General features: G+C 50.7%; 1 protein-coding gene across 12 annotated transcripts in view; it reads left to right on the top strand.

The window, feature by feature from the left end:
* Positions 1 to 27,301, top strand: part of DLG1 (discs large MAGUK scaffold protein 1) — an 87,199-nt gene extending 59,898 nt beyond the window's left edge. For 6 of the 12 annotated variants that reach the window (XM_081956018.1, XM_081956028.1, XM_081956027.1 and 3 more), the window contains 13 exons: positions 2,342 to 2,498; positions 2,723 to 2,825; positions 3,308 to 3,422; positions 4,280 to 4,456; positions 13,181 to 13,250; positions 19,025 to 19,124; positions 21,548 to 21,589; positions 22,632 to 22,682; positions 23,805 to 23,906; positions 24,834 to 25,006; positions 25,099 to 25,208; positions 25,632 to 25,723; positions 26,304 to 27,301. In XM_081956018.1, the coding sequence (XP_081812144.1) occupies positions 2,342 to 2,498; positions 2,723 to 2,825; positions 3,308 to 3,422; positions 4,280 to 4,456; positions 13,181 to 13,250; positions 19,025 to 19,124; positions 21,548 to 21,589; positions 22,632 to 22,682; positions 23,805 to 23,906; positions 24,834 to 25,006; positions 25,099 to 25,208; positions 25,632 to 25,723; positions 26,304 to 26,410 (1,399 nt within the window). In that variant the 3' untranslated portion in view covers positions 26,411 to 27,301. Of the gene's footprint in view, positions 1 to 2,341; positions 2,499 to 2,722; positions 2,826 to 3,307; positions 3,423 to 4,279; positions 4,457 to 13,180; positions 13,251 to 19,024; positions 19,125 to 19,490; positions 19,525 to 21,547; positions 21,590 to 22,631; positions 22,683 to 23,804; positions 23,907 to 24,833; positions 25,007 to 25,098; positions 25,209 to 25,631; positions 25,724 to 26,303 lie in introns of all 12 variants that reach the window. The other 6 variants (XM_081956020.1, XM_081956025.1, XM_081956024.1 and 3 more) reach the window with 2 other exon arrangements.
* Positions 27,302 to 27,577: the final 276 nt, after the last annotated feature.

Below are 27,577 nucleotides of genomic sequence, written 5' to 3'. Positions count from 1 at the left end.
CGAGATGTGGCTTCTCTTGCCGTCTCTTCTCCCCGCCACCCTCGCCGGGCATGGCAGGCATCCTCTGCAGCTTCCGAACTGGGGCAGAGAGGCAGCGAAGGGCAAAAGGCTCACCCCTGGGGATAAATCAGATGCTTCACTGCAGAAACCGGCCCACACCAGTCCAGGCTTCCTAAATCTCTCGCTCCCCATATCGTCTGCCTCGCAAAGGAAGTCCAACCTGATGCAAATGCCGCCTCCAGCCACCTCTTCATCCTGGTGAAACTACTCTTTGAAAGGATATTCTGAAGGTGGTGGGGGGAGAGATTTCCTGCACATTGGCGGTGGCATCTCCTCACAGGGCTTTTCCTGATGTCCCAGGTGCGAAAAAACATCCCATAAAGCAGTGGGTCTCAACCTTCCTAATGCCGCGACCCTTTAATACAGTTCCTCATGTTGTGGTGACCCCCAACCATAAAATTATTTTATGTGTTCCGTATTTTTTTGAAAATATGTGTTTTCCACATCTTAGGCGACCCCTGTGAAAGGGTCGTTTGACCCCCAAGGGGGTCCCGACCCACAGGTTGAGAACCACTGCCATAAAGGAAGGCATGGAAATCCATACAACTGGGATGTCGGAAGAAGCCCTGTGAGAAGACGCCGCTGCCGATGTGCAGGAAATCTCTCCCCTCCCACCTTCAGATAGTCTTGTGGGCTGGCCAGAGAGAGAGGGAGCGTCTTCAATGAACTTCGATCTTTATCTGTGTCTCTGCAGGCGGCAGCATCTCCTTCCTCCCCTCTCCAAACTCTGAGTGTAGGCATGACATTTCACAAAGCTCCTTAATCCGCAGCTGCTGGCTCCCTTGCTTTGTGTTTTTCATACACATACCCACATACCCACTCTGCCTGGGGATGCTGTTTCCCCCCCCCCCCCCCCAAGATTCCATTTCCAAGGGAAGAAGAGCGCTGGAGCGGGACTGGACTTTCCCCCCCGCCCTGCCTGGCTCCTCTCAGCCTCAACTTTGCTCCTGAAACCCTGGTGCCACTTCTCTGCCAGAGCTTGGTTTCTGGGAGAGACCCCTGGAGACCCAAAAGGGGGGCGGGGGCTGAGGGCAAGGCAACATTTTTTTTACCCTTATTTTGTCCCGATCAACGTGGCTCACTGGGCCACGTGGGTCAGGCCGAAATAATGATTAAAAAATTGTGGATAGCTGCTGCTACAGTACCCTTCGGAAGGCCGGCGCACGGCGCATTGGGTGCATCGCTTGGCCTCCTGCTGCTTTTGTGGCTGCAATCGATGGCAAAAGCAGCCGCACTTGCTGGAGGCCGCAGCCTGAGCAGCACCCGCAAATCAGCTGTTTTGGGAATGGCAGCCGGGTCGGCTCAGCTCATCCGATTAAGGAGCTGAGAAGCACACTAAGGTGATCAGGGAAGGGAAGGGCTTCCCCCTGTGCTGGCCACGCCCCCTTTCACTAGGGCTTATTTTGGGGGGGACCCTAACCCCAAAAATCAGTCTTTAAATTGAGACATTTGAAATTAGAGAACAAGAAGATAAATAATTTTATAAGACATGGGATTTATTTTAATCAATGGTTACATAAAAAAACATAGGAATGAAAGTTACTAGAGAATGTTATCAATACAAGAATAACAGAATGATATTGAATATAACATAATGATATATTATTATTGGATAGATTGAAGATGATGTAATGAATTGTTACAATATAAATGATTCCAATATTTAGTATAGTTCGTTGAAAGTGAAGGAATAAATAGTGATAGTCAAACAAATAATGTACACTGATAATAATGTATGTAAACATATTGGATTTGATAATATGTTATTTCATAATAAATTGCAAGTGATGACTATGGAAAGGAGGCACAAAAACCTTGTAACCAATCAACACACTGTATGTGATGAAAGATGGTTTTATGTTTTATGTCTTGTTTGTCTATGTCTGTCTAAAAATAAAAATTACAAAAAAAGGGGGGGCATGTTGTATTTTCAGGGAAACACAGTATAACTTTTAAAGATACATATATCTGTGTGAATATGCCCTGAGTTTTCTTCATAACTTTATCATTATAATAAACAGTGTTAAGAGTCTCTGCAGAGTGAGAACTCATTGATTAAAACCTCAATTCTTTCCATTTGCATTTGATGTATTTTTGTTTAGTTTTCTTTTGCTTTATCCATAGCAGTAGAAAGAAGAGTTTCTTGGTGAAATCTTTATTCGTGTGCCTATTAAATCCTTAATTAAAAACAAACACGTCTTGTGCACCTTTGGCTGTTGTTATCTCGAGGGCACGGCTGTCCGTGCAGGAGGAGTGGCTGTAATTCGTTTCTCCTTTTAAGGGAGCCACGGAAGCTGGTGCTGCATCGGGGCTCCACAGGACTTGGCTTCAACATCGTGGGGGGAGAGGACGGGGAGGGGATTTTTGTCTCCTTCATCCTTGCCGGGGGGCCTGCAGACCTCAGTGGAGAGCTCAGGAAAGGAGACCGCATCATTTCGGTAAGAGCCGGCAAAGGGGGACACCAGTCGGGGCTCTTCTTGGCAAGGGGCCCTGCACCGTGTGGGGCTCTGCCTGGCAAGGAGGGCGAGGGGGGGGGAAGACCTCTGTGACCCACCAGGAGGCAGCTTGGCTGTCTGCAAGAGGCCGGTTGGGTTCCAAGCTGGTTGATTTGGTGACATCCACGTTCTGATGTGAGCAACGGTTCCTTTGTGTTACTTTTCAGGTAAATGGTGTGGACCTCAAAGCTGCAACCCACGAAGAGGCAGCCACTGCCTTGAAAAATGCCGGTCAGTCCGTGACTATCGTAGCCCAGTATCGTCCCGAAGGCAAGTGAATGTTCAGATTAAACCCTCTTTCTCTTGGGAATCCACTGCTTTAAGACCTTGCAATGGCTGGGAGGCTGAGAAAGCCTCGGGGCCACCTGCCGTCTTCATGGTGATGGAGTTTGCTTCTCAGGTGACTTTGTCAAGGCCCAAGCACAAAGGGTAGGGGATTGATGCAAGGGGCCAGGACGGGGTCACACTCGGGCTGTGTGTATGTGTGTGGGGGGCTCTGAAGCAGGGCCCTCTGGTCGGACCTGGGAGAGAGGCTCCCACTGGGGCCCCCCTCCCCACTCCCATTCCAATGGCTCTGACCCTCTTAGTCCTCGGCAGGCCTGGCTTAACCCCCCCACCCCACCCCTGTGGGTCCAGATGCGCCTCTTCGTTAGGAAAAGTCTAGGTGGTCGTAAGATTTGGGGCGCTCAAAACTCTGATATTCCGCAGCCCTGGCATTCGTGGAACTGACCTGGCATTTCCCTTTTTCTCAGAATATGGCCGTTTTGAAGCCAGAATACACGACTTGCGAGAGCAGATGATGAGCAGCAGCATGAGCTCGGGATCTGGCTCTCTGCGGACCAGCCAGAAGAGGTCCCTCTACGTCAGGTGAGGCTTCCGGGGCTGTTGAGGGACCTGGCTCTGTTGCTGGCCCCTTTGCCTCTTCTTCGAGTCTCTTGAAGGATCAAACATATCTGCCGGAGCAGCTGGGGAGGCTTTGGAGCCCAGCAGCCCTCGCTAACTTGGTTTGGCAGGATAGGCCTGGATATTTGAGGCTCCCCAATACTCCTGTGTCTCTCCCTCCTGAATGTCACGAGGTCTGATCCATCAGGGGTTTATCCAGTCATTCTGCTTGGCTTGGCCGTCTGCACCCCCCCCCCATAATATCAGCCCCTCCCTGCTTTTGTTCTTCTCCAGATGCTCTCATGTGGCTCTTCCCCCCCCCCCCTCCTCTCCTTGGTTCTCAAGACATGAGGGCCCTTCCCTCACCCGGCACTGGCTGGTCTGTTTCAGGATCAGCTCTTCGGCCTCTGCCTTTCACTTAAGAGTTTCATCCACCTCGTCTCAGTAACACCCGTTAAGCCGTGTTTCCTTCCCTATGTTAAGATGCCTTCCTGTAGGTTTCTCACGCCCTGTGCCTTGGCAACGCTAAAAGTCTTGGGTCATGCAGCAAATGGTACAGCTGTAGAAGCGAAGCAATATATTCGTACTGTAGAAAGAATGCACGACTTTGTTATTTTTTCGGGTGCTGAAATCGCCACTTAATGCAGCAGCCCCTCCCCTGGATGATGATACGCTTCGTCGTGCACCTCCGCTGCCCACCACTCTGTTTGCAGCAGTTAACCTTGTTTTCTCCTGGGGCTGCAAAGGTCTTCCTCGGGAACCTTCTCCTCCCTGCCAGGTTTTTTTCCTTCCGATTCTGTCCCCTCCTCATCCGTTTTCTCTTTTCTTCCCTTTGTCCGCAGAGCCCTCTTTGACTACGACAAGACTAAAGACAGTGGCCTCCCCAGCCAGGGACTGAACTTCCACTTTGGCAACATCCTCCACGTCATCAACGCCTCGGACGATGAATGGTGGCAGGCACGGCTGGTGATGCCGGGCGGGGAGAGTGACCAGGTTGGCGTCATTCCCAGCAAACGCAGGTAGCGGTCTCGCACGGCGGCTTGAGGCCTGCCAGGAAAGGGGTTGTGGGAGAGAGAAGGCCCCCCCCCCCCCCGTGTGGGATTGGCTGCTTTCTTTCTTTTTTTAAATAAAAGGTTTTTTTTATTTTAAATTTTCAAAACAAACACAACACAAAGAATCCTCCTTCTTTACATACTGTAGAAAGTGTATCAGCTGGTTACAAAAAGCTTTCGTGCGTCTCTTCCACAGTGATCAACCATAATTCATATTAACTCAAATATTTTAACTCAGATATTTATACATATTACTATCATGATACCTCCATTTTCATTTGACTATAATTGTTTAAACATCCTTCATCATAAAATATACCAAGATTTAAAACATAACTACATTCTGGCATTTCATTTGCTATTTCTAATATCCTCCAATAACACTATATCCTTATGGCCTATTCTGACTAAACATCAATAATATTTAGTAACAAAAATTTGTAATCCTCCTTTCCAAATCACTGTTTACAATTTACATCCAATTTCTTTATGATTTCCCCTTACATATATATACATTGTTATCATTATCCCTCCTTCATTTAACTATCCATTATCATAGCATTCCCCCCCCCCCAATAATCAAAACTTAGCTAAATTCAACTTAGTTCTTTTTTATTAACCTTTATATATAATCAAATAATTTCTAATCTTCCTTTCATAGGTACCGTTCAATATTCATATCCAATTATTACTTGTCATACCAATGCATATGCATACATTATTATCATTATCAGTTGTTTATTTAACCATATCTATTGTCACTAAATTTCACTAAATTTAACTAGTTTTAGATTATACACTTTCATTTATCAACCTGTATCTTTCCAGTAGCAAAACAATCTCATGTATTCTGCCATTTGTGGTATCAGTCCTCTAATCATCTCCTTAATCAAATTTGTATGGACTCCTTTTAGCAACTCATTGCTTATTAAGTCTCTCATGTAATTTCGATGCCCTTCTTCTGTTTCCTTAATCAGCTTATCTTTAATTGTCAGTAGTGTTATCAATGATGTTGCTAATAAAATTTCTCTCTTTAAATACATAAATTCTTTCGTTTTTTCTTCTTCTGTATCTTGCCATCTGGGGTAGAGTTCCCCTCCATTTAATTCCTCTTTCCGTATTCCACTCTTTCCATTTCCAGACACAAACCAATCACCATAGATATCAGCGGATTTATTTTCTTTGTGGTCATTTTTCTCTTCGTTTTTTAGGACTCTAACCTCCACTTTTTCCACTTGACAAACATCTCCAATTTCTTCATCATAGTTTACTGTTAGATGCTCTAGATTTTCCAATTTCTTCTCCGTCCTCTCAAATGTGTTTGATAATTTCTGAATTTCAAACATTATCTTTTACAAACTGAAAGCTTCATTCTGCTGTTGAAGTTGTGACATAATTTCCAGCTGACAAATACTGCTGCTCTGGCTTGAAGGATTTTTACAAGGTTAAACATAAATTCACAGTAAAATCTTCTTTTCACTTTCTCCGGTTAGAGATATAGTTCAAAAGGACACCTATATAAACATTTTGTCCTTTGGTTCTTATAACTCTCTATAAACAAAATGTGAGACTTTGAATTGCCAAGCCAGACTGTTCAGTGAGGAAAGTGAAAGTGCTTTGTTTCCAATACACAAGCCTCCAGCCTCTGAGCAGCAGCACTAACTTTTCCTCTGTTGTTGGAATTCTCTTTGTTTTCTTCTTTTCTTTTTCTTTTATATTACATTTTTATTTTTATTTTTAAAATTTTAAAAAAATAAAAATCAAATTCTTGAGTAAAATAGAGGAGAAAAAGAGAAAAACACACGTAGTAATGAGGAAGGAGAATTTTAGTCCATAGTTTGCAAAAATAATAATAAAAAAAAAGAAGAAAACTTAATCCATTCGTTTTAAAAGACTTGCATAAATTCCATCCATAAAGATAGCATTTAAGAGCAAGATAACACACTGACCAAAACCATTCAAAGCTTAATTCCTCTGCTTATTTCTTCTGTTCTCAGATTTAAATTAATTTTAAGTTTTTTGTAGGCAGTTTCTTTTAAAATGGTAAAAATTCCTCACCAGCTGTAAACACTTTATCTTTCCGTTTCCTTCCATTTGGAGTTGTCCCAACTTCATCAGCCTAGGGGCTGTGCTTTTATCGCCAGCTAGAAGAACTTCTCCTGGGTCGATCAGGGACTTTGCGGTGTCCCTGCGATCAGCAGGACATATTCTTCCCGTTCGCCATCTCTACAGGACGGTTTAGGTCCGAGTGGACCACCCAGCAGCAAACATTTCGGCAGTGAACTCAGAGCATTGAGATCGCATATCCGTCTCATAGCAACATTGGCTCCTCCTCTCCGATTGGCTGCTTTCTTACCGGGCTTGTCTGTGCAAACTGTTGATTGGTGTTCCCTGCCTCCTTTCCTCACTTTCGGGTCTGTCTTTTCCTGTGAGATTTTCTCTCAAACGTGATGTGAAGGAAAGGCAGGCAGGCTGAAACCAAACTATTCCATTAGTGTAAAAAAGGGCACTTTTCCTGCTCCAGAATGAAAGGACTTCTGTTGCGCTGTGCAGGAAAAAAAAGATGGAACAAGTTGAAATTTAATTCAGTATAAATAGGGCTTGCATTTCACATATAGCAATTGTTGGAATTGTATCAAATGCTAGCCCTATTTATGCCAAAATGGAAGTTCAGCCTTTTTGACTTCTTCCTTCGTGCAGCGAACCAGACCCTTCCCTCTTCCAGGCAGAAGAGTGTCTGAGTGTTCACTCCTCATCTGTTGTCGTTCCCCCCCCCCCCGTGCTTCCGAGAAGGGTATAAGCAGTGGTGGGTTTCTGCCGGTTCGCACCGGATCGCGTGATCCGGTTGGTCAATGAACCCGGAAGTAAATTCCTGCCCCGCCCCTGTCACTCACTCGCAAGGCCTTGGCGTTTTTTGCATCGGGGCTTGCTGCAAGAGAGAGGGAGTAAAGACCTTTTCCGGATTGTTGGTGATGGAGGTGCGGGCCTGTGCTCACTGAAGCAATCCGGGGAAGTCCTTTGGACCAGCTGGAAAAGGTCTTCACTCCTCGCCCCCTTGCAGCATGCTCCGATGCAAAAAATGGCGAGATCGGCGCACTTGGGGCTGCTGCTGAGATGTCTAGGCCGCGCGCCTCTCCCAGCCACTTTCGTAGCTTCCCGGAGCGCCAAGAACCTTTGCGCTCTTCTCCGCGCTCCTCAGCTCCTTGTAACGGCAATAGACGTCCAGAAGCGGCGGGGCCGGAAACCTTTACTTTTACTTTACTTTTATTTAGATTTTTATACCGCCCCCTCTCCCCAAAGGGACTCTAGCCCCAAAAGCCAATTCTGGACATCTATTGCAGTCGTGAGGAACCGAGGAGAGCGTGGAGAAGTTTCCTCAGTGGAGCTCCTGAAAGGGATGCAGGCTGCCACTGCTCCACTGAAGACATTTCTGAGAAGAGAAACTTCTCCGGTCGTGCCCAAGCTGGTGGAGCGCAGGCAAGTGCCGTCCTGTCGCCAGGGAGACAGTGAGTGAGGTGAATCGCGTGGTTGCTCGGATCACACGGGTGCAGCTCTGGTCAGGCTGTGCCCGTGTGATCTGAGCAACCACACGATTCACCTCACTCACTGTCTCCCTGGTGACGGGACGGCGCTTGCCGGCGCTCCACCAGCTCGGGCGCGACCGGAGAAGTTTCTTCAGTGGAGCTCCTGAAAGAGATGCAGGCTCAGCCTGCCAGGCTGCCACTGCTCCACTGAAGACATTTCTGAGAAGAGAAACTTCTCCAGTCCACCTGAGCTGGTGAAGTGCTGGGGGGGGGGGGGGGGGAAGGAGGAGAAAGGACAAAAAGGAGAAAGAAAGGGAGAAAGAGGAGGTGGGGGATAATGGGATCCTTGCTGCTTTCTGAGCTTGGTGGTTTTCTTACAGACATTTCATTACCAAACTAGGTAACATCATCAGTGCTAGAAGGGAGTGGGGTTGTGGGGGGAAGGAGGAGAAAGGACAAAAGAGAGAAAGAAAGGGAGAAAGAGGAGGTGGGGGATAGTGGGATCCCTGCTGCTTTCAGAGCTTGGTGGTTTTCTTACAGACAGTTCATTACCAAACTAGGTAACATCATCACTGCTAGAAGGGAGTGGGGTTGTGGGGAAAGGAGGAGGAGGAGAAGTCGAAGGACAAAAAGGAAAAAGTTAAGGAGGGAGAGGACTGTGAGGTCCTTTGGTGTTCTCTGAACTTGGCCGGCAAGCCACTCCCACCTGGTCACATGGCCGGCAAACCACTTCCACAAAGGAGGCCACACCCACAGAGTAGTTTCCAAAAATTTTTGAAACCCACCACTGGGTATAAGCCAGAGTGTCAAGTATGTGGGGAGAGAGAGAGAGAGAGAGAGAGAGAGAGAGAGAGAGAGAGAGAGAGGAGAGAGAGAGAGAGAGAGCGAGCAAAGGCATTCCAGCTGGAGCAGCATCCTGGGGACATGAGTCAGATGGCACCCAAAGCAGCTGAGAAAATGCCTGAGGTGGCAGCAGACGTGGAAGGAAGGTCAAGGAAAAGAGGGGCCACGGCAATACAAGACGCCGCCTGGGATGCACTACTGACTGACAGCTGAGACAGCCGGCCGGCTCTGGGACATCCTACCAATGTCTGCAGTGGGATGGACTGAAATATGGACCTGAGGCAGCGATCATAGCAGCACAAGGACAGGCCTTGAGCTCCAGAGCCCTAGAAGGAGGGCTCTGCTGGTTTAGAGGCCATCCAGAGGGGCTTCGGAGACGGTCCAATGACATAGTGGCAGGGAGCAGGAAGCAGGAACAGGAACAGCGTATGCTGAGTGGCACAGCCAAGAACATGGGCCCTCCCAAGTCCAGATGGGAGATCCCACAGAAGATTGTGGAAATAAGAGGGCAGGGGCCTCCAGATGTGGACGGACAGGCAGCTACTAGCCAATCGGCCACACTTGGTGGCAGCAGCGAAAGTCCAGAAGGCAGCTGGTGGCCGGATTTGGCATTGATTACTAGCCGGGCCCCACCCAGGGGCCTAGGACGTCGTAACATATTTTCGTAATATATGTGCAGATCCAAGCAGTGCAGCTCTTTGCATTTGACCGATGGTGATTTTGTCAAGTTTTAACTGTTTTAAATGTAATTCCAGTGCTTTTGGAATAGCACCCAGTGTGCCGATTACCACTGGAATTACCACTGCTGGTTTGTGCCATAATCGTTGAATTTCAATTTTTAGGTCCTGGTATTTCGCGATTTTTTTCATGTTCCTTCTCGTCGACCCTGCTATCACCTGGTATTGCGATGTCTATGATTGTAACCTTATTTTTCTCAACCAGTGTGATGTCTGGCATGTTATGCGCCAGTATTTTGTCCATTTGTATACAAAAATCCCATAGGATCTTGACCATCTGATTTTCGGTGACTTTTTCAGGCTTATGTTCCCACCAGTTTGTTGTTGTTTTAATATTATAATTTTTGCACAAATTCCAATGGATCATTTGTGCTACTGAATTGTGCCGCAATTTATAATCAGTCTGCGTGATTTTTTTACAGCAGCTGAGTATGTGGTCAACAGCTTCATCAACTTCTTTGCAGAGTCTGCATTTGGCATCATCAGAGGATTTTTCGATTTTGGCCTTAATGGCATTTGTTCGGATAGCTTGTTCTTGTGCAGCCAGGATTAGTGACTCTTGTTTCTTTCTTTAATATACCTGCTGTTAACCATAACCAAGTTTTTTCACTGTCCACTTTATCTTTTATTTTTTTCCAGAAATTGACCATGTAAGGCTTTGTTCTGCCAACTCTCCATTCTTGATTTTATCACAACTTTTCTGTAATCTTGTTTCGTCTGTTGGGCCTTCAGTAGATTTTTGTTCTTTACTTCGATTAATAGATGTTCTTGACTTTCTTTTAAATAATCAGCCAGTGCATGTTTTTCTTCTTCAACTATTTGCTTCACTTGTAATAATCCTCTGCCACCTGATTTTCGGGACAGGTATAGTCTATCAATATCACCACGTGGATGTAAACTATAGTGCATTGTCATTAGTTTCCTGGTTTTTCGGTCCAAAATGTCCAAATCAGCTTATTATTATTATTTGTTGTTGTTGCTGCTGTTACTGTTACTGCTGTTATTACTACTACTACTGCTACTATTGTTACTATTACTATTATTACTATTGAGGCCCTTCTCCCTTGCAAAGGGACTCTGGGCACGTCACAGGTCATAAGCCTGTGAAGAGCGAAGGCCTGCAGGAGTCCCGACGGAGCACCTTGGGCGGGGTGGGCGTGCTGGGCGGGGGGCTCCAACAGATCCCAGGAAGGACATCGGAGCTCTGGGTGAAGGAAGCTGAGATCCTGAGCAGGACCAAGCCAAGCTCCCAGGCCTCTGGCAGAGGAGCTGAGAGTGAGGAAGACACAGGCCGCCCAGAGAAAGGACGGGGAAGGACTTTGTTGCAAACCAGCGCTCTAGTGAAGTCTTCCATTGGTTGACTGAAGGTTCCTGGGATGCCCAGGAGATCAATCGCTTAAGTCAGCCCATGTACACAGAACCACGGCAGCCCTTGCGATGGTTCCCTTCACTGAGCCTCATGCACTTCACTAGGAAGCTTGGAGGGAGAGAAGCCAGGATTTCTGTCATTTGTTTTGTTTGGAGGAGCCAAGAAATAGCAGGACTCTCTCCCCCCACCCCTCCTCTCCCCCACAGGCCTTACCTGAGGCTCCAGGGAGGGTTGGAATCTGCAGGTGGAGAGGGGGGGGGCTTGCAAAAGGCCTGGGTGCTTCTTTTCCGCTGGCCGACAATTTATATGGCTACCCTGCTTGTTCTCTGCGGGCTTTTAATGACTAACAACACAACCACAAACAACACAAAAGTATACTAAGGGCCACATGCCAGAACCCACTCAAAACATTCCTGAGTCAAATGGTTCAGGTCTGGCTCCTCTAGCACCCCTGTCCCAGCAGCCCCTGGGGAAGAGTCGTGGCTTTTAGGGCCTCCTAAAGGGATGACCAGGGTTGGCCAAGGCCCTCTGACCCTCAGGGCGAGTCCCGTTCTGGAGGGCGCTGCCAGGAGTAGCATCTGCTTCAGAAGGAGCACCTTCCCTCTGCTGAATCTGCTGGGATAAGCAGGCACAGTCGGGCAGAGAGGCATTTCCCCAAGCCTTGGGCCTTGCTGGGGTTTCAGCCCCTGAAATGCACCCAGGAGCCTCGTGGGAGCCCATGCACAGAGCAGAGAGGCTACATGGCTCTTCTTAAGCCATCACATTGGGGGCCTGCTGTAGCTCCAGAAGACCTTCCAAGGACGGCCTCGTGCAGAGTGCATTGCCAAGCTCAGCTGTGAAGGGTCTCTCGGTCTAACCTGGGCAGTTGGCGCCCAAGGTGGATTTGTGCCAAGGTCCTCTTAGCCACGTGGGCCACCTGCCCTTAGAGCAAACTGTGGGTTCAAAGTGACCTCCAATTTGCACCTCAGTTCCATCTCCAGGTTCAGGGAGGCCCAACAGGCACAGGAGCACTCAGCCTGGGCTGGGTTGGAATGAAGATGCCTGCTCCTCATCCAGACGCCACAGAGGCTGAGGGGCATCGCTTGATTGGCCCAGGCTGGAAATGTAGAATTGAGGCTCATCTGCATCTGAGGGTGCTTCTCCACCCCCACCCCCATGTTGAGAGGTGATCTTGCCCAGTGGTTCCACCCTACAAACTTGGAGTCTAGTACTGGACCTCCCCCCAATAAAAATTTGAATCGATCTCTAAACGGGGAGAACCATCACAGGATTTGGGAGAGGTCTCTTCCCCCGCCCCCAGCCCCTAAGTCTGTTTAAAGGTCAGTGGGATGAAGAGTTGCTGGGAGGGCCAGATGGACGTACCATCCAATTCTTTAACCCTGCTAAAGGTCATTGGTGTGACTGGTGTGGCCCCATTGCTATAACCAGGTTTGAATCCTGATGGGAAAGAAAGAGATAATCTGTTTCCTCCGGGATTCAAGGGAGCTGAAGACTGACAGCCTTCTCGGCCATCTTCCCTAAAAAGGGAATTTTGGAGCTGAATGCAAGTTGTACCATTGTGATGGATCCAGCAATGTCTTCTTGCAGACTCTTTCCCTCAAAGACACATGCACCACAGCATGGATCCAGCCATGGATGACCCCTGAGGGGCTTGGACCAGCCAGGAGGGACACTGGTAGCCGAGCTCCTGGTCCCAGGGATCCATGGAGGCGAACAGAGTGAACTCCCTTCCGCTCACCAAGCAAAGCTTCGTTTCCATGGGGTGTAGCGCTAAGGGCCCCCTCCCCTCCCAATTGGGCTCTGGAAGGGCCTGCCTGTCCTCCCTGGCCTGGATTGGGGGCGGGGGGGGGGGAATTGAGACCCTTTCCACATTTGCCTCACCATCTGTTGTGTATTGTGTTCCTTCTGCTATGTTGTGTGCAGCCCGGAATCAGGCCAATGGGTGAATTTTGCCACTTTTATTGCACCAGGTGATGCTTCTGGCAGGTGGATTTGTCAAGTGCTGCTTGATTCTCCAAATATTTTCTGGCCCATTAGGGAAGTGCTGAATGGGGAGGCAAAGCTCTCTTCTGTGGGGGAAGCTCTGCCCAACTCCTGTCTGGATCCTCAGCCTAGCAGCCAACCTGGTGGCCAGAGAGGCGCACGGCGGTTCTGCCCCAAGAAGGAGTGGGTCAGAGCCGCCGACCCTCATGGGTTTTCTCCTGCATTTTCCTTGCAGGGTGGAGAAGAAGGAACGAGCTCGGTTAAAGACGGTGAAGTTTAATTCTAAAGCAAGAGGTGACAAAGGGGTGAGTGTGGGTTAATGGTTGCCACTGAAGTGCCTGTCCACCACAGAGTCACTGCTGGAGCGGCCAGCAGAGAAAAGCGGGGAGGGAGGGGAGCAAAGTCTTTGCTAGGCTGATCGATGCTTTTTGAATATTTTGAGCAGTTTTTCCAACACTAAAAACCAAATGGAAATTTGAAAAAAAATAGAGCCAACCTAATCAGAGATGTGGTGAATGATAGAAGCCTTGAGGAATATATAGATATTTGTTCTTGTTAAATTCTGATGGGGGACAGTTGGTGAAGGGGGGGAGGGGGCTTCAGGTGTGAGGCTGCTTAAAATCCAAGTCTGTCACAGAGGTGGCTGTCCAACCTCCTCCTCCTCCTCCTCCTCCTCCTCCTCCTCCTCCCCCTCCTCTCCGCCCACCGTCTCTCTGGGCCACGGACTCTCTCACCTTTTTGGAAGCTTTTCCTAATGTCCCCTCAGAACTTGCCTTCCTCAACCACCGCGGGTGCTATGGGAAGCAGAAGGGAGGACCGGGCCAGTTTGACTGTCTGGGTGGCCAGAAGTTGTCCCGTTCCCTCGTCCCCAGAGCGGCCAGCTCAAAGCCGGTGGGGAAGGCCGGTGCTCCTGACCACGGCTGAGCCTTCTGCCGGCGTCGAGCGTTTGCGTGTCTCCTGGGTATTCAGCCGCGTGAGCTCCCTTGAATTGCTTCCTTTGGCTCTTCCCTCGATGATGTAGGGCCCACCTGGGCCTCGTCTGCTCCCAGCTGCCATGCTCCCATCCCCAGGGACACCAGAGCTCTTCCACAGGCCATCTCGTGGCAGACCCGAGGGATGCGCTTTCGGGAGTCCCACCTCTGAGACCCTAACCCTAAAGCCAACCCATTAGCTGCCCCACAATAGCATTAGGAGCAGCTTTCCGTTCTGAGGTTTCTGCAAGGGTCCCGAATGCTAAAGCTCAGGAGCTGGAGAAGACTCCCAGGGGAGGCCCTGGCTCCTTGCAGGCGCTTCCGAAGCCGCTTCTGGCCTCAAAAAGCACCTGCAGCTTTTTAATGCTGGCAGCAGTGGGCAGGTATTCCAGATGCACAAACAGAAGCTCTCCTAAGGGGAAGAATAATGGGATGCCAGGGGGCAAAGGGCCCTTGCCTAATCTGATCCTTTTCCCAGAGCAGAAATCCACCACTGCAGCGTTCCTGAGAGATGGTGGCTGTCCGAATCTGGTTGCCTGTACAAATCTGGTGAAGGAAAGTCTCCCCCTCCCGACTAAACATTGCAGCTCTTATCCTTAGGAAATGTTTCCTGCTATTCAGAGAAAACTGACTGGTTTCTCTAGAATTTAAACCCAGAGTTCTTTGCCCCATCATGGAATAGCAACCATTCTGTTACTTCTCCTATATGACCCTCCCAAGGGTTAGGGTCCGCTCTAGCTCTGAAGTAGCTTCTTGGATGAGAAGCGAAACGTCTTGGAAGAAAAACCAGAAAGTCCAGTTGCCTCTTGAAAAAGCACCTTTGGGGACAACCGTCACCTGGGTGATGGAGAAGCTCCACAGACTTTCTACTACCGGTATATGACAGCCTTCAGTTACTTAAAACCATCGGGCTGGAAGGGACCTCAGAGGTCTTCTAGTTCATCCCCCTCTTCAAGTCAGGAGACCTGATTCCATTCCGGACAAATGGATATCCAGTCTCTTCTTCAAAACCTCTGTGATGGATCCCTCCCAACTCCACTGGGTTCAGCTGTTCCATTGATTAGCTATTCTCACCGGCAGGAAATTTCTCTTTCGTTCCAGCTTGAATCACTCCCTAATGAGCTTCCACCCATTGTTTCTTGTCTGGGACAGCCCCCGTCCCCCAAGCACTGGCTGTCATGTCACCCCAACCCTCCTGGGCTTCCTTCAACTGGACATGCCTAGTTACCTCAGCCGTTCATTGTATGGTTGAGCCTCCAGACCCTTTATCATTTTTCTCCCCCTATCATCCTTGTTGCGCTTCTCTATACTCTTTCTAGGGTTCCGGCATCTTTTTTCTAAGCGATCAAAACTGGACACTGTATTTCCAAGTGTGTCCTTCCTGTCTGAAGCATGGCTGTGCTTCTCGTGCTCTGGACGCTGTCCCTCTCTGGAGGCTGCCTAGGATTGTGTTGGCTGCCTGGCTCATACTGAGGTGCCCAGTTCTCTCTCACGGTGGCTGCCCATTCCGTATCTATGCCTTTGTTTTTTCCTGCCTCAGTGCAGGACGTTATTTTCCTCGCCATGAACTGCCTTTGGCTGAATAGGGCCCAGTGCTGAAGTCCATCCAGATCCTTCTGAGCCTTGAGTCTGTCTTCCAGAGTACAAGCCATTCAGCCTGGCTTGGTGTTGTCTAGAGATGAGTTCCCCTTCCATCCCCTCATCTTGATCACTTATAAAAATGTTGAAGAGAAGGGGCCTAAGACCTTAAGGTACCCCACTCCCTCCGTGCAGGGCCTTCCCATCTCCTGATCTCTTGTGGGCATTCTCCCCTTTGTCAGCGTTCTTTTAAAATGTGGTGTCCAAAATTGAACACAAAGTCCTAGGTTTGGTCTAACAGTAAAAGTAATTCTCTAAATAATTTCTCTCTAAATAAAGGGGGGGGGAGCAGTTTCAGAAGACCAAATAAAACCTTTATGGCCTCTTGGAAACCATATCTAGGTTCTGTATAATCTAGGAGTCCAGGCCTCTGTCTCTGTGGCTGTAGGTCAGCCCCCCAGGGTTTAAGTCCCCCCATCCTCCCTTTCTTTGCCTTTTTGTGCCCATCACTTTTCCAGCCCGGAATGCAACCGGCACTGTCTCCGTCTTTCTCTCCTGATACTTCCTGCTCTGGCCCACTTATAAGGGCATTGCTCTCCCATCTCCTATTGGGGTATTTTGTGTCTGTGCCTTTTTTGGGTCAAGTGATTCATGGTCAGGATTTAATTTCCTTTGGGAAACTGAGGGTCCAGGAAGGCAAAGGGAATGGGTAGCTGACTCAACCAATCGGCGGTAAAGGAGCCCAAAACCTCAGCTGTGCTGAGCTGCACAGATCCCTGAGCCGTTTGGGCTCGGCTTGGTTCAGCCTCTTGGGAAGAAGGAGTGTGCTGGCGTGGCCCTCCTGGTCCTCCCCTTCCTCCAGTGGGGGTTCGTGGCTTGGCTGACCTGTGATGGTGCGTCCAGTGGGGGGACGAAGAAGAAGAGCAAGTGGATCCATAACTGTTTGCTCTCTGAATTCCCTCACGTCCATTCTCTACTCTTTCCCATTGGGGGAACCTTTCTTTCTTTCTTTCTTTCTTTCTTTCTTTCTTTCTTTCTTTCTTTCTTTCTTTCTTTCCTTCTTTCTTTCCTTCCTCCCTCCCTCCCTCCTTCCCTTCCTTCCCTCCCTCCTTCCCTTCCTTCCTTCTTCCCTTCCTTCCTTCCTTCCTCCTTTCTGCCCTGAAGTGAAAAAATAAACCCTGGAAAGTGGAGTGTGAGGACCCCGAGGCTCTCAGGAGGAGCTGTATGCGGCTGCAGGCCCTGTGGTAGCCAGCAGCCCTGGGCATTGGGGTGCTAGCAGAGCTGTCTGGCTTACTTGCCCCTCCCCTTCAAGATTTGCTGACAGACCCAGCAGCCGCCACCCACCCCACCCAGCAATTACTTGCGCAAGCAGACAGACCTGGGGAAATCCTCGTAGGGTGGGGGGGGGGGATAATTGCAGGACTGTCTATTTTTACTGATGGATTGATTGATTTGATTTCTGTAGCTGCCCATCTCAAGAAGGGCGGGGGTGCATCAATTATGCTGCACTAATCTCCCCATTTCCCCCCCCCCCCAACAACGTCTTGCCCTTCTCCGTGGCTAGAAGGAGCAGAACATCCTGAGGCAACCCTCCGTTTGGCAAACTGGTTGTTTACGGAACCCCTCGGAGTCCGGAGTCACATCCCTTTTAGGGAAGCATGAACCGCTGCCTGTTTGCCCTGCAGCCGAGCTGCCCGCGGCTCTTGTGCCTTATCCCTTCACCAGGCCCATGCATGAGAACCGGAGGAGACCCTCAAGTACGCTTGCCATTGAGAGAGAACTGCCTGCCCGCCCGCCCGCCCGCCTTCTGCGCTTCGCCTTGCTGTGGCTTTCCTGCGGGAGCATGGTTGCCTGTTCCCCTCACCTGGCATCTTGCTGGAGACGCTGAGCATGCTTGCCATTGCCGATGGCCGCTTAGTGCCCTAGCCCGCTTTGATCAGGAGTGCATGATGGACTGATCTTTGGGAGAAATAACCGGGCATAGCAGACAAGAGGGAAACGTGGGGCAAAATTGATCTGTTCCTTGATTTGGTGGTGGTCGGGAGTTCCCTCTTCTGCAGCATGATGCCCATGCCAGCCACAGCTCGGTGCTACACAGGCTTGCTTGCTTCTTTGCTCGGTCAGTGCCACTTCTGCTAAGTAACATGCTTGGGTAGACTGGGCTGGTCAGCTCCGGCCTTTCCTTCCCATTGCCTTTCCTGCCCTGTCCCGCCAGAGCTTTTAACCCGCCTGCCCAAGACCAGCGAGCTCTCCTGCCCAAGGAAGGGGGGGGGGCTGAAAGCCTTGCGGCTGACGGCTTTCACAAGTCCACAGGCAAAGACTTCTAGGCATATTTTAATTTCATTTTAATTTTGCCGACTTCTGAGCGTTCTCCCTGCAACAAAGGAGGCTTTCTGTCCAGTTCATTTCTGTAAGTGGGGGAGGCAGGACAACAGCGGGAGTTTTCATTCCACTCTGTCCCATATTCTATTTGGGGGGGAGGGTCATGAAAAGTTGCCCGAATTGGCGCAGGGGAGGGGGATTTCATTTACGCAAACCTTCCTGGACCTGGAAGAGGGGGGGGGGAGTTCCCCCCTCCCTCGCTCCTTCCCTCCTGGCTTTATGCAGGAGTTGTTCCGTAACCCTTTGGGAGGGCTCAGTTCCCCTCGGATACCAAATTCACCCATTTACAGGTTTGCACAATTCATTAAGCTATTCCCTTTAGAGCTAATCCCCCCACCCCAAAGGGAAGGTCAGGGTTAAGCAGCTGAGCATATTTTAACTGACCCAAGTCCAGCATGTTGGTGAAGATAGCCAGCCACTCTTCCCCTGATTTCATGGGGCCCAGGAAGCTTTCAGCAGCCTTCCTGCTTAGTGTCGTCCCCCCCCACCCAACCCATAGTTGATGGCTGTGGGGCCCCAGGGAAGGGTCCAGTACAGCTGGTTGGAATATTCCGCTTGCTTTCCCCTCCCTCCCCCCTAGTACCCAGATCGTTGGGGGTCTAACACAGACTTTCAGTTACTGGGATACCCTCCAAGAGTTGCAGCCAAGTCCAGCAGCTCTCCCTGGGCTCCTCTGTGCAAGCAGCCTTGCCCAGCCACTCCCGAGGGTCCCTGGGATCCGGGTCAGTTAGGCAGGTTGTCCGGAAACCCACAAGCTCTTCTGATTGAAAGCGAGGGCTGGTTTCCTCCCCCTTTATTTTATTTGGCTGGGGTCTGGGGTAGGGTAGCCTTATTTCTTCTGCAATAATCCACGCTGCCTCTCTAGCAGAAGGCCCCAGGGCACTTGCTCTTAGAAGGGAGGGCATCGTAGGGACTGGCTTTATTTCTGGGGGCACAGAGCAGAGCCCACCCCCCCCTCAGCCCCGCCTCCACCCTGTGCTCCTCCTCCTCCTCCCCCCATCTTGGGCAGAAGCAGGGGGTCTGCATGCTGGAGGGTAGAAGTCGGCCTCCCCCTGGAGCGGCGGCTGCTGGCTGGCTCTGGGCCTTCCTGACCTGCTGGACGTCCGACACCCACCCTTTGTTTGCCCCTCTTTCCTTCTCTTCTTCAGCAGTCATTCAATGACAAGCGTAAAAAGAACCTCTTTTCCCGAAAATTCCCCTTCTACAAGAACAAGGACCTGAGTGAGGCAGAGACCAGTGATGTTGACCGTAAGTATGGGGGGTGGGGAGACCGCGTGTGCCGTGCGGTGTGGCCTGGAAAAGGGTCCCAAGAACATCCATGGGGAGCCTAGCTGTGGGGTCGCAGGGTGGCAACAACTCTTCTTTCACGACTGATTGGGGGGGGGGGCTCCCTCACTTTCCCCACTTTGAGATGGGGCTGCAGGGAAGTCCATTCTGCTGGCAGGGGAATTGCGCTTTTGAACAAGAGGTGGTGGTGGGGGGCTAGGGGGCTGGCTCCCCACGGATGCTGCTGGGACCGTCCTGGAGCAGCCTCCGGAGGATGTGCTACTGATGGATGTTTTCTCTGTGATTGTCTCCTCCTTGCTTGCCCTCACCCGGGGAACTACTCCACAGGAGATCCCTGGAGACATGGGATCAAAAGGCCTGAGTAAGTGACCCCCTCTCCCCCACCTCCTCAGCCCCAACTCCGCCTCCCTCCCTCCCTCCCTCCCGCCCGCCTCCCCTGCTGCAGGCTGACTTTCCTTCCTTTGGTTTGGAGCTGAGAGGACCAGAGGGCCTTGTGTTCATTGGTTGTCATCGGAGGCTCAGAAATGGGGCCCTAAATACATTCTTAACGGCTTCTTCCCTGGCAGAGTTCAATGTACTGATATTGAAGAACTCTGCACTGTTGTTAGAGAATTGGCAGCGGTTGGATAAAGGCTGCCAGGCCAAGCCTCTTGACCGCTGCAGCCAGGACCCTGTCAAGGCCTTCCTGCCCCACACGCTGTTTCCCAGACCTGGATAGGGTCCATCCTAAGCAGCCCCTCCTTTCCTTATCATGGGTGCTTAGCTCTCGGTTAAATCGCGCCCATCGATCCCTTGGCTTTTCTCTACAACATACGCCATCGGGATCCTCTTCCCTCACCCTGTGCCACTGCCCCGCTCTCCCCCTCCCCCTCCCTGCCCAGCTCCCCACTCGGAAGAGGCCCTCTCCCTGAGGGGTCCCGAGGCTGCTTGCCCACAGAGCACCGGGGCCCTCTTTTCAGGCTTCGGCCCTTGTCAGGGGACCATGGTTGAAGCCAGCCACTCTGATTAGCCTGCCTTCCCTCCAGGGTAATTCCTTGGACAGATAAAGCCCCAGGAATAATGGGGAGGAGGAGGGTCTTCCTGCATCAGCCCATCCTCCTGCATCCAGGCAAGTGTGGTCAGCCTGACTCTCCGTTCCTTTGTCCTGGTGGCTCGGTCAGTGGCAGGCCTCCTGTTGCGGTCAGAGGGGCTGCTTCCTTTGGCCAGGCAGCTTCAGGCAGGAGGGCTCTCCCTGGGAGGGGGGTGGGAGGCTTGGTGAAGAGGCTTGCTCCTCTCCCACCCTTGACTGGAGAGCGGGTTAAAGGAGGTAGACCGGGCATCCTGGGCTCTTCCTGAGGAGCCACCTGGATTCCTCTTCTCAAGCCGACTCTGGGCCTCCTTGCATGGCAGGCAGCTCGGTAAGCATGCAGGCCCATTGCTGAGGTGGCCCCGAAGCTCCGTCCCCTTCCCTGCTCATGTTGCTTCCCCTGCTCTTCCCCTGCAGATTCCTCCGGGGGCCTCTGTCTGGACTGTTGTACAAAGCTTTCCTTTCTCTTTTCAGCCAACTCTGGACGGTTCCCAGTTAGAGATTAAAAGATCATTTTAAAATGATAAAACACAACCAGAGAAAAGATTAAAACAACAAGACCCTGGTTGCCCATTCGCCTTAGCCTGCCATCCACTCGTTCCCTCCCATTGCTTGGAGGAAAGAAAACTGGCCTGAAAAGGCGCTTTTGCAGCCAGAGTGACCTGGGGCTGCCGCCTTCTGGGGATTCCCACCCTCGTCCCGGCGTCCTTATTCACGGTGACGGTTGTGCTCCCCCCCCCCCCCGGAAGAGACCCTATGAAGGGAGCCTCAGGCGGCTTCCCCGTGAGGGCTCAGGCTCCCTCTGCCCTTCCAGAAAGTGGGCGTGTGAAGACACAGGAGGCTCTCCGACCTGTCAGCCAGGCTTTCCTTCTTGCCGGTGGAGCCCCCTCTGGGCCCCACAGCTGCTGTTTTTGGGTTGGGCGGCTGCTCCCTTTCATATATAGCCAGGTTCCGGTGAGGGACTCCTCTGAACCGGACTTCTCCTCCAGCTATGCCCTCCGCTGTTTTGTGGAAATGAATTTCGGAGGTCAGCGATGGGCTGAATGGGGCTCCTGGTCCCGATCCCTGAAAGGAGGCAGAGAGCCTCCTGTGTGCAAGCCCCCCCCCCTTCTCTGGAAGTGTGTTGTGAATTGTGGGTTTCTCTTTTGGCTTTAGGAATGTGGTCCATGGAGCAGGAGAACCATGAAGTGTGTCAGGAGATGCTTGTCAGACCCTTTCATGGCCCTGCGTAACCCATGGAGGAGGGGTCCTTTCTGCCCCCGAGGGGCCTTGAGGTTCCTTAGCATGGCTCCTAATTTTTGCTTTGTACCGTTTTCAGAGCACGTGACTTCCAATGCCAGCGACAGTGAAAGTAGTTACCGTAAGTGCCTTCAACTGTGTTCCTTCTAGCTGTTTTTTTCCCGGGAACTCTCAGAAATCTAGGCTTACTTTTAAGAGCAATTGGAAAACGGAAGACGCCTTGAAGCTTCAGCTGGTGTAAAAGACGGCGGCTGCCATTTTTTTCCTGGGGGCAATTCAAGGGACTGCTAAAGCCCACTGTGGCCGAGAGCTGGGTTACCTGAGGGTGTGCCAGTCTCCCCCCGCTTCGTCTGCCCACCTGGTCAGGCCTGGCAGGAGGGGCGTGTATGAGCCCCATTGACCGAGGGACCCAGGAGGAGGAGGAGGAGAGCCCTGTGTGCTCCGGGAGCCGTTCTTTGGCCCCTCTGGAGCCTGCCTTGGCTTCTCTTCCCAGAGGCTCCACAGACGTGGCTGAGTCAAGGGGCCGGTGGGTGTGGCCGGCGTTCAGAGGATGCTGGGTGGCTTTACTGCTTGATCCATCACTTGCCCTTGCCTCCTTTTTATGCTCCCTGGCTTTAGTTTTGCTTTTCATGGAGTTTTAAGTTGGTTTCAAGGGGGGGCCTTCTCCTCTTTTGCTTATCCTGGGCTTTTGAAGAAGAGACCAAGGGCCCCAAAGCGGCCTTCAGGGTGTTTCTGCCACAATCTTGTTGCAAAGTTCATTTCAGCAGACTGGGAAATAAAACCTTTTCACTTTCCTCATTAAAGATTCTGTAAGCAACAGAGGCCAAAGAGAGAGAGAGAGAGAGAGAGAGAGAGAGAGAGAGAGAGAGAGAGAGAGAGAGAGAGAGAGAGAAAGAGAAAATCTAAAACTTCATTATGAAACTTCAAGAAGTGCGCCAAGGGTTGTTAAGAGGGCGGCCTCCTCTGTTGTCCTCCAGCATTAATCTGCCACTTGCTTCCCTTGCAGGCCGTCGGGAGCTGAGGCTGCCTGGGCGGGCTTTTGGGTTTTGGGTCACAGCGGCTGGCAGGAGGCCTGGCCGGACAGGAAGGGAAGGGGGAGGGGCGCATCCTATAAAAGCATATGTTAAGTCACAGTCTCTGATGGTCTCTCTCTGACTTTCCAGGTGGCCAGGAAGAGTGTGTCTTGTCTTATGAACCGGTCACCCAGCAAGAAGGTTAGTACTATTCGACCTGTGAACTAACCCGCCGAAGAGTGGGTGCTGCCCCTTTGCTTGGCAAATATAGATGGCCCTCTTTAGCACCGTGAAGAGCGAAGCCATCAGATTTTGCCTTCCCTGCGCTGTGTGGCTGCTGAGGGTGTCCTCTTCACGTGGCCGGATCAGTCAAGACGACCTCATGATTTTGAAATGCGTGGAGGACAGAAAAAAGTGGACAGGTGCCCAGGAAAACATTGGTTTCATGGCGGCTGTTAATGTGGCTGACCAGCTGCCCAGTTGCTTACACTGTTCCCGATGGCTCTCGTTAGAAAACCAGGGGCGGGGGTGCCTTCCTTCCTGCCTGCCTGGGAAGTTCTTCTCAGCTCTCCCTGCCCTTTTCATGATGCTTTTCATTGGTTTCTGGCAGAAGAAAAAATGCCTCTTGGCATGAATGGATTTGCACTTATGACTACCGCGTTCACATAATGGCTTATTTGCTTTACATGGCAAATCTGTTTACGATGAGCATTTAAAGCAGGGGCGGCCTTTTCTCTTATGGGCTTCCCGTATAGTCTCTGCCTTAGAGGGCCTTCCTCTCAACCCCCTCCCCCCCCCCCGGGCTCTAGTTGTCACTTAACAACCATAGCTGAGCCCACAATTTTGATCATAAGTTGTTGTGATCATTAATTGGGTCATCACATGACTTGATTTGATTTTAAGTAGTCCCTAACCAAATTCATTCTCCCGAATGGAGGCTCTTTGCTGGAAACTGGCAAAACATGCCATAAACCAGCAACAGAGTATTGCCAATTGCGGTCACTTGATGCTGCCACCGGTTGTAAGTGTGAGCGGTCGCACCCTTTGTGGCCCCAGGGATGGAGCGCTTTGCCCGCCTTCCTGTCCACTCGGCCCTTCCATGCTTCTGGTCCTCTGGGTCGGGTTTCTGAAGGAGGCCTTTGAGGAAGTGGCTCAGATTGGAGGGCCAGTAGTCCTGCGCCCTTTCCCCACTTTCTTCAGCGCCTGGCCGCCTTCCAGAAAAGAGGGTGCTGCTATTGCTAGGGAGGCGTGGCACCTCTTCTCTCCCCTCGCTCTGCCAAAATTCCCTAACTGGAGGCGGCTGGGCCTGTTTCTGTCTTCCAGTCAGCTACACGCGTCCCGTGATTGTCCTGGGTCCCATGAAAGACCGCATCAACGACGACCTCATTTCGGAATTCCCTGACAAGTTCGGCTCTTGCGTCCCACGTATGTGTGTCACCTGGGGGGTTGGGGGGGCTGTGGGTGGAAGGGCTGTGGCTGTTCCTTTCTTCATGGCGCTTGAAACTTATATGACTTTTCAATGTGGTCCTTTGCAATCAGCCTTGCTCTTGTAAGCGATGGCCGGAGTGGCCCCCGGGAGTCTTCAGCCGAAACTCCACTTGGGTAACAGAACAGGAACAGCAGCCACCCTGTCCTCGGGAGTCGCCCTCGCTGCCCAAGGCAGGCTCCCTCCCGGGATCTGGCTGGGATCCTATGGGAAGTTGGCCGTGAGGCTTTTCCTTCCTCTGATTTCTCACGGTCAGGTGACTGCGGGGGCTGCGGCTCTCCCTCTCGTCTCTCAAGGTTATGACATGCTGTCTCCCTGGCCACGCCAGAGGCGGACGTGGTCAGAGCCCATCCAATTTCCAGTGGTGTGGTTGTGTGTGAGGTTCCCCTGGGCAGGTGCAACACCAGCACAGGCTCTCTTCCTGGGTCCTCCCTTAATCGGCACCTGGGCCCACTGCGGCCTTCTCCAGGGGGCGGAGATGACAAAGCAGGCAAGTACCCCGGAGCAGGCCCAGAATCGACTCAGCGGGGCATTTGTCCTGTTCAAATCAGTCTGGAAAAAAGATTGTAGGATCTCCTTTGGACTCCTAAGAGGGCTCCGCCAGAAAGTTCTGATCCTTTCTGAGGGGCCTCTGGCTTTCCCACCACAGTCAGGGTGACCATGGAGGGTCATCCTACCTTCATACTCTCACTGCCGCCACCACCATTCTGTCAGCCTTTCTTTTGGGCATTGATGTGTGTGTGTTGTGTGTACATATCTCCCTGCTGGGTCTCGTGTCTGGCTGCTTTGCCGCGTCAGTAGAAGAACTCATTGCCGGTGGACATTCACTGATCTCCACTCAATTTCTGATCTCTCTCTCTGTAAAGATACGACCCGACCGAAACGAGATTATGAGGTGGATGGGCGAGATTACCACTTTGTGATGTCGCGAGAACAAATGGAGAAAGACATCCAGGATCACCGGTTCATTGAAGCTGGCCAGTACAACAACCACCTCTATGGGACAAGTGTCCGGTCCGTGAGGGAGGTTGCTGAGAAGGTAAAGGCTCTATTCCCCACTCCCTCCCCCCATTGAGGCTCCATGTCCAGTGGCCTTGAGCGGTTCCTCAGGCAGCCTCTCCTTCCCTCCAGGGCAAGCACTGCATCCTTGATGTTTCTGGGAACGCCATCAAGAGGCTGCAGAGCACCCAGCTGCACCCGGTCTCCATCTTCATCAAGCCCAAGTCCGTGGAGAACATCATGTGAGTGCTTGCCCCTTTCTACCCCTCTGGCTGCTGGGGCTCCCTCAGGACGACCCCCAAGGAGCCTTCCAATAAAGCAGGCTTGGCCGTCTGGCGAGCTGGCTACAGTCCGTGAGACCCAGGCACCACCCTCTCCCCCCGAACTGAAAAGGCAACACCCCCCCCCCCATGTCTTCCCTGATGTTCGGCATGCCTGTGGCAGAGTTCCACAAAGTTATTAAAATGATAAGGGGCGGCAACCTGGGGAGGTTAAGATTGGAGGAACAACCCCAGCCTGCCCCCCCGCCCTGTTTCCCACCCCCAAGAAAAGGAAGCCCTGCCTAGCCCCCCCCCCCCACTCCCGACCTTCCTGTGTGTTTAACTAAATCTGCTAAATCTGTTTTGTTGATAACACTAATGAGTTTGAAATATCTGCAAACTCAGGGAAATGAATAAGCGATTAACAGATGAGCAAGCTCGAAAAACCTTTGAACGAGCCATGAAGCTGGAGCAAGAATTTACAGAACATTTTACAGGTTGGAGCCTCTGCCTATGTTCCACGTTTGGTGCTCTTTTCTTTTTGCTATTGAGGGCCGTCCTGGAATGCCCCAGGAGCAGCCAGAACCTTCATTCTCTTAGAGATGATGGCAGGGATCGGCTGTTTCTGTGGCCCCGGTACCAGCCTCTGCAGCATCTGGCCTTTGGAGTCTGCACCAGGCAGTCCTCTGCTTCCGGTTGCCTTCTGGAGTGTCAGAGACATTCCTGGGCTCGGCTCTGTCCGTGGAGGCCTCAGGTAGTGGAGGTTGGGGGCTGGCTGCTCCCCATTTGCGTGTGGTTTTGCACCCGCCATCTTGGGGGATTCTTCCCAGAAAGGCTCCCCTACAGCCAACTGGAGAACTAGAAGGCCAAGGCTCTAAATATCCCCCCCACCCTTTTCTCCCCCCTGAGCATCTCTAGGGGAAATAATTCAACCACGGAGAATCGAAGGGGATCAAGCCTCGCAATGGGTGGGTGGGTGGGGCACCAGAATCGGGGTGGGGTGGGGGCTGCAAGAGCTCTGCAGAGGCAAGGGAAAGAATGGGGTCCTCAGGCGCTGTCTTGTTTGCATCCCTACAGCCATCGTGCAAGGCGACACGTTGGAAGAGATTTACGATCATGTCAAGCAAGTCATTGAGGAGCACTCCAGCCCCGTCATTTGGGTGCCGACCAAGGAGAAGCTCTGAGGGTCCCCCGACTCCAGGGGTCGGCCTCTGCCAGCCAGCCTGCCTGCCTGTCTGCCGGCGCTCCCTCCTTGGGGCTTCCCTGGGACGTACAAAGCCCCTCTATGGTTTCCGAGTTTCGCAAACTGCTGGCCGAGGGCTCTTTTCTCAAGAATCAAGGGACTCTTTTCACTCCCGTGGATAGAGATGGAGAATAATGCGGTTAAAATTCCTTAATGTTTAAGGGAAAGTATCCTTCAGAGACTTTGAGAAAACAAAGCTTTTTATGCAGCCTTTTAACAATTTTATAATAAGATGAAAGAAAAGTGGTCTTAATGTAAATTGTGAGCAGTTTTGCACGTTTGAATTTGCTAGCATGATTTCCTCCAAGAGATTTGGGTTCAAATTATAGTTTCACAGTTTCTGCCATAAATATTTTTTTTCTCAGTTTAATTTAAAAAAATCAAAATCAAAGCTAATGTATTCTTAAATGGCATTATTTGAAAAGGAAAAACTAATTTTCATAATTTCATAAGAAAAACTTTATAGCCTCATTATTATTATTTTTGTTGCTCTTACAGGGTGAAATATCCTCTTGATTTTAAACTAGATCCTACAAAACTAGTTGGAATGTCTTACAGGTCTTAATGGATAACTGCATTTTCAAATTTTAGGTGCTCAAAAAGCTTGAACTTCACTTAAGAATTATGGATTTTGCTTTGAAAATATTTTAAATGCAATTATAATTATTATAAGTTCTCAGTATCTAAAAATACGTATAAATACATTCTTAGCCAGATTTTAATGAATATTTTACTCATAACAATTGCTTATTTTGTTATAATGAAACTATATATATATATATATATATATATATTCACATATACATATGTATTAAACTTTCCTTAATTAAAATCTAAGTGTGAGAACTGTTTTCTTAAAAACGCTTCACAAAATACATAATTTTCACATCTAATTTTGGGAACAGAAAAGATTGATTATAAGCAAGTCAATTTTTGCTGCTATGCTTTTGACAGGTTCTTGCCCTCTGTGAGCTTCTGAACCCCAAAGCAGTGCACCCCGCTGTTCCTGCTCTTCTCCGCCCCCCCCCCCCCCGGAAATGAAGACGGACTCCAGTTGTTTCCGTTCAGAGGCCAGAGTTCAAGGGCTTCTGAAGCCAAGTTGTTGCAG

Source organism: Natrix helvetica (assembly GCF_964273705.1).
Source record: "Natrix helvetica genome assembly, chromosome: 5".
Lineage (NCBI taxonomy): Eukaryota > Metazoa > Chordata > Lepidosauria > Squamata > Natricidae > Natrix > Natrix helvetica.
Note: the sequence above shows the minus strand (reverse complement) of the source record. Positions and strands in the feature narration are given on the sequence as shown.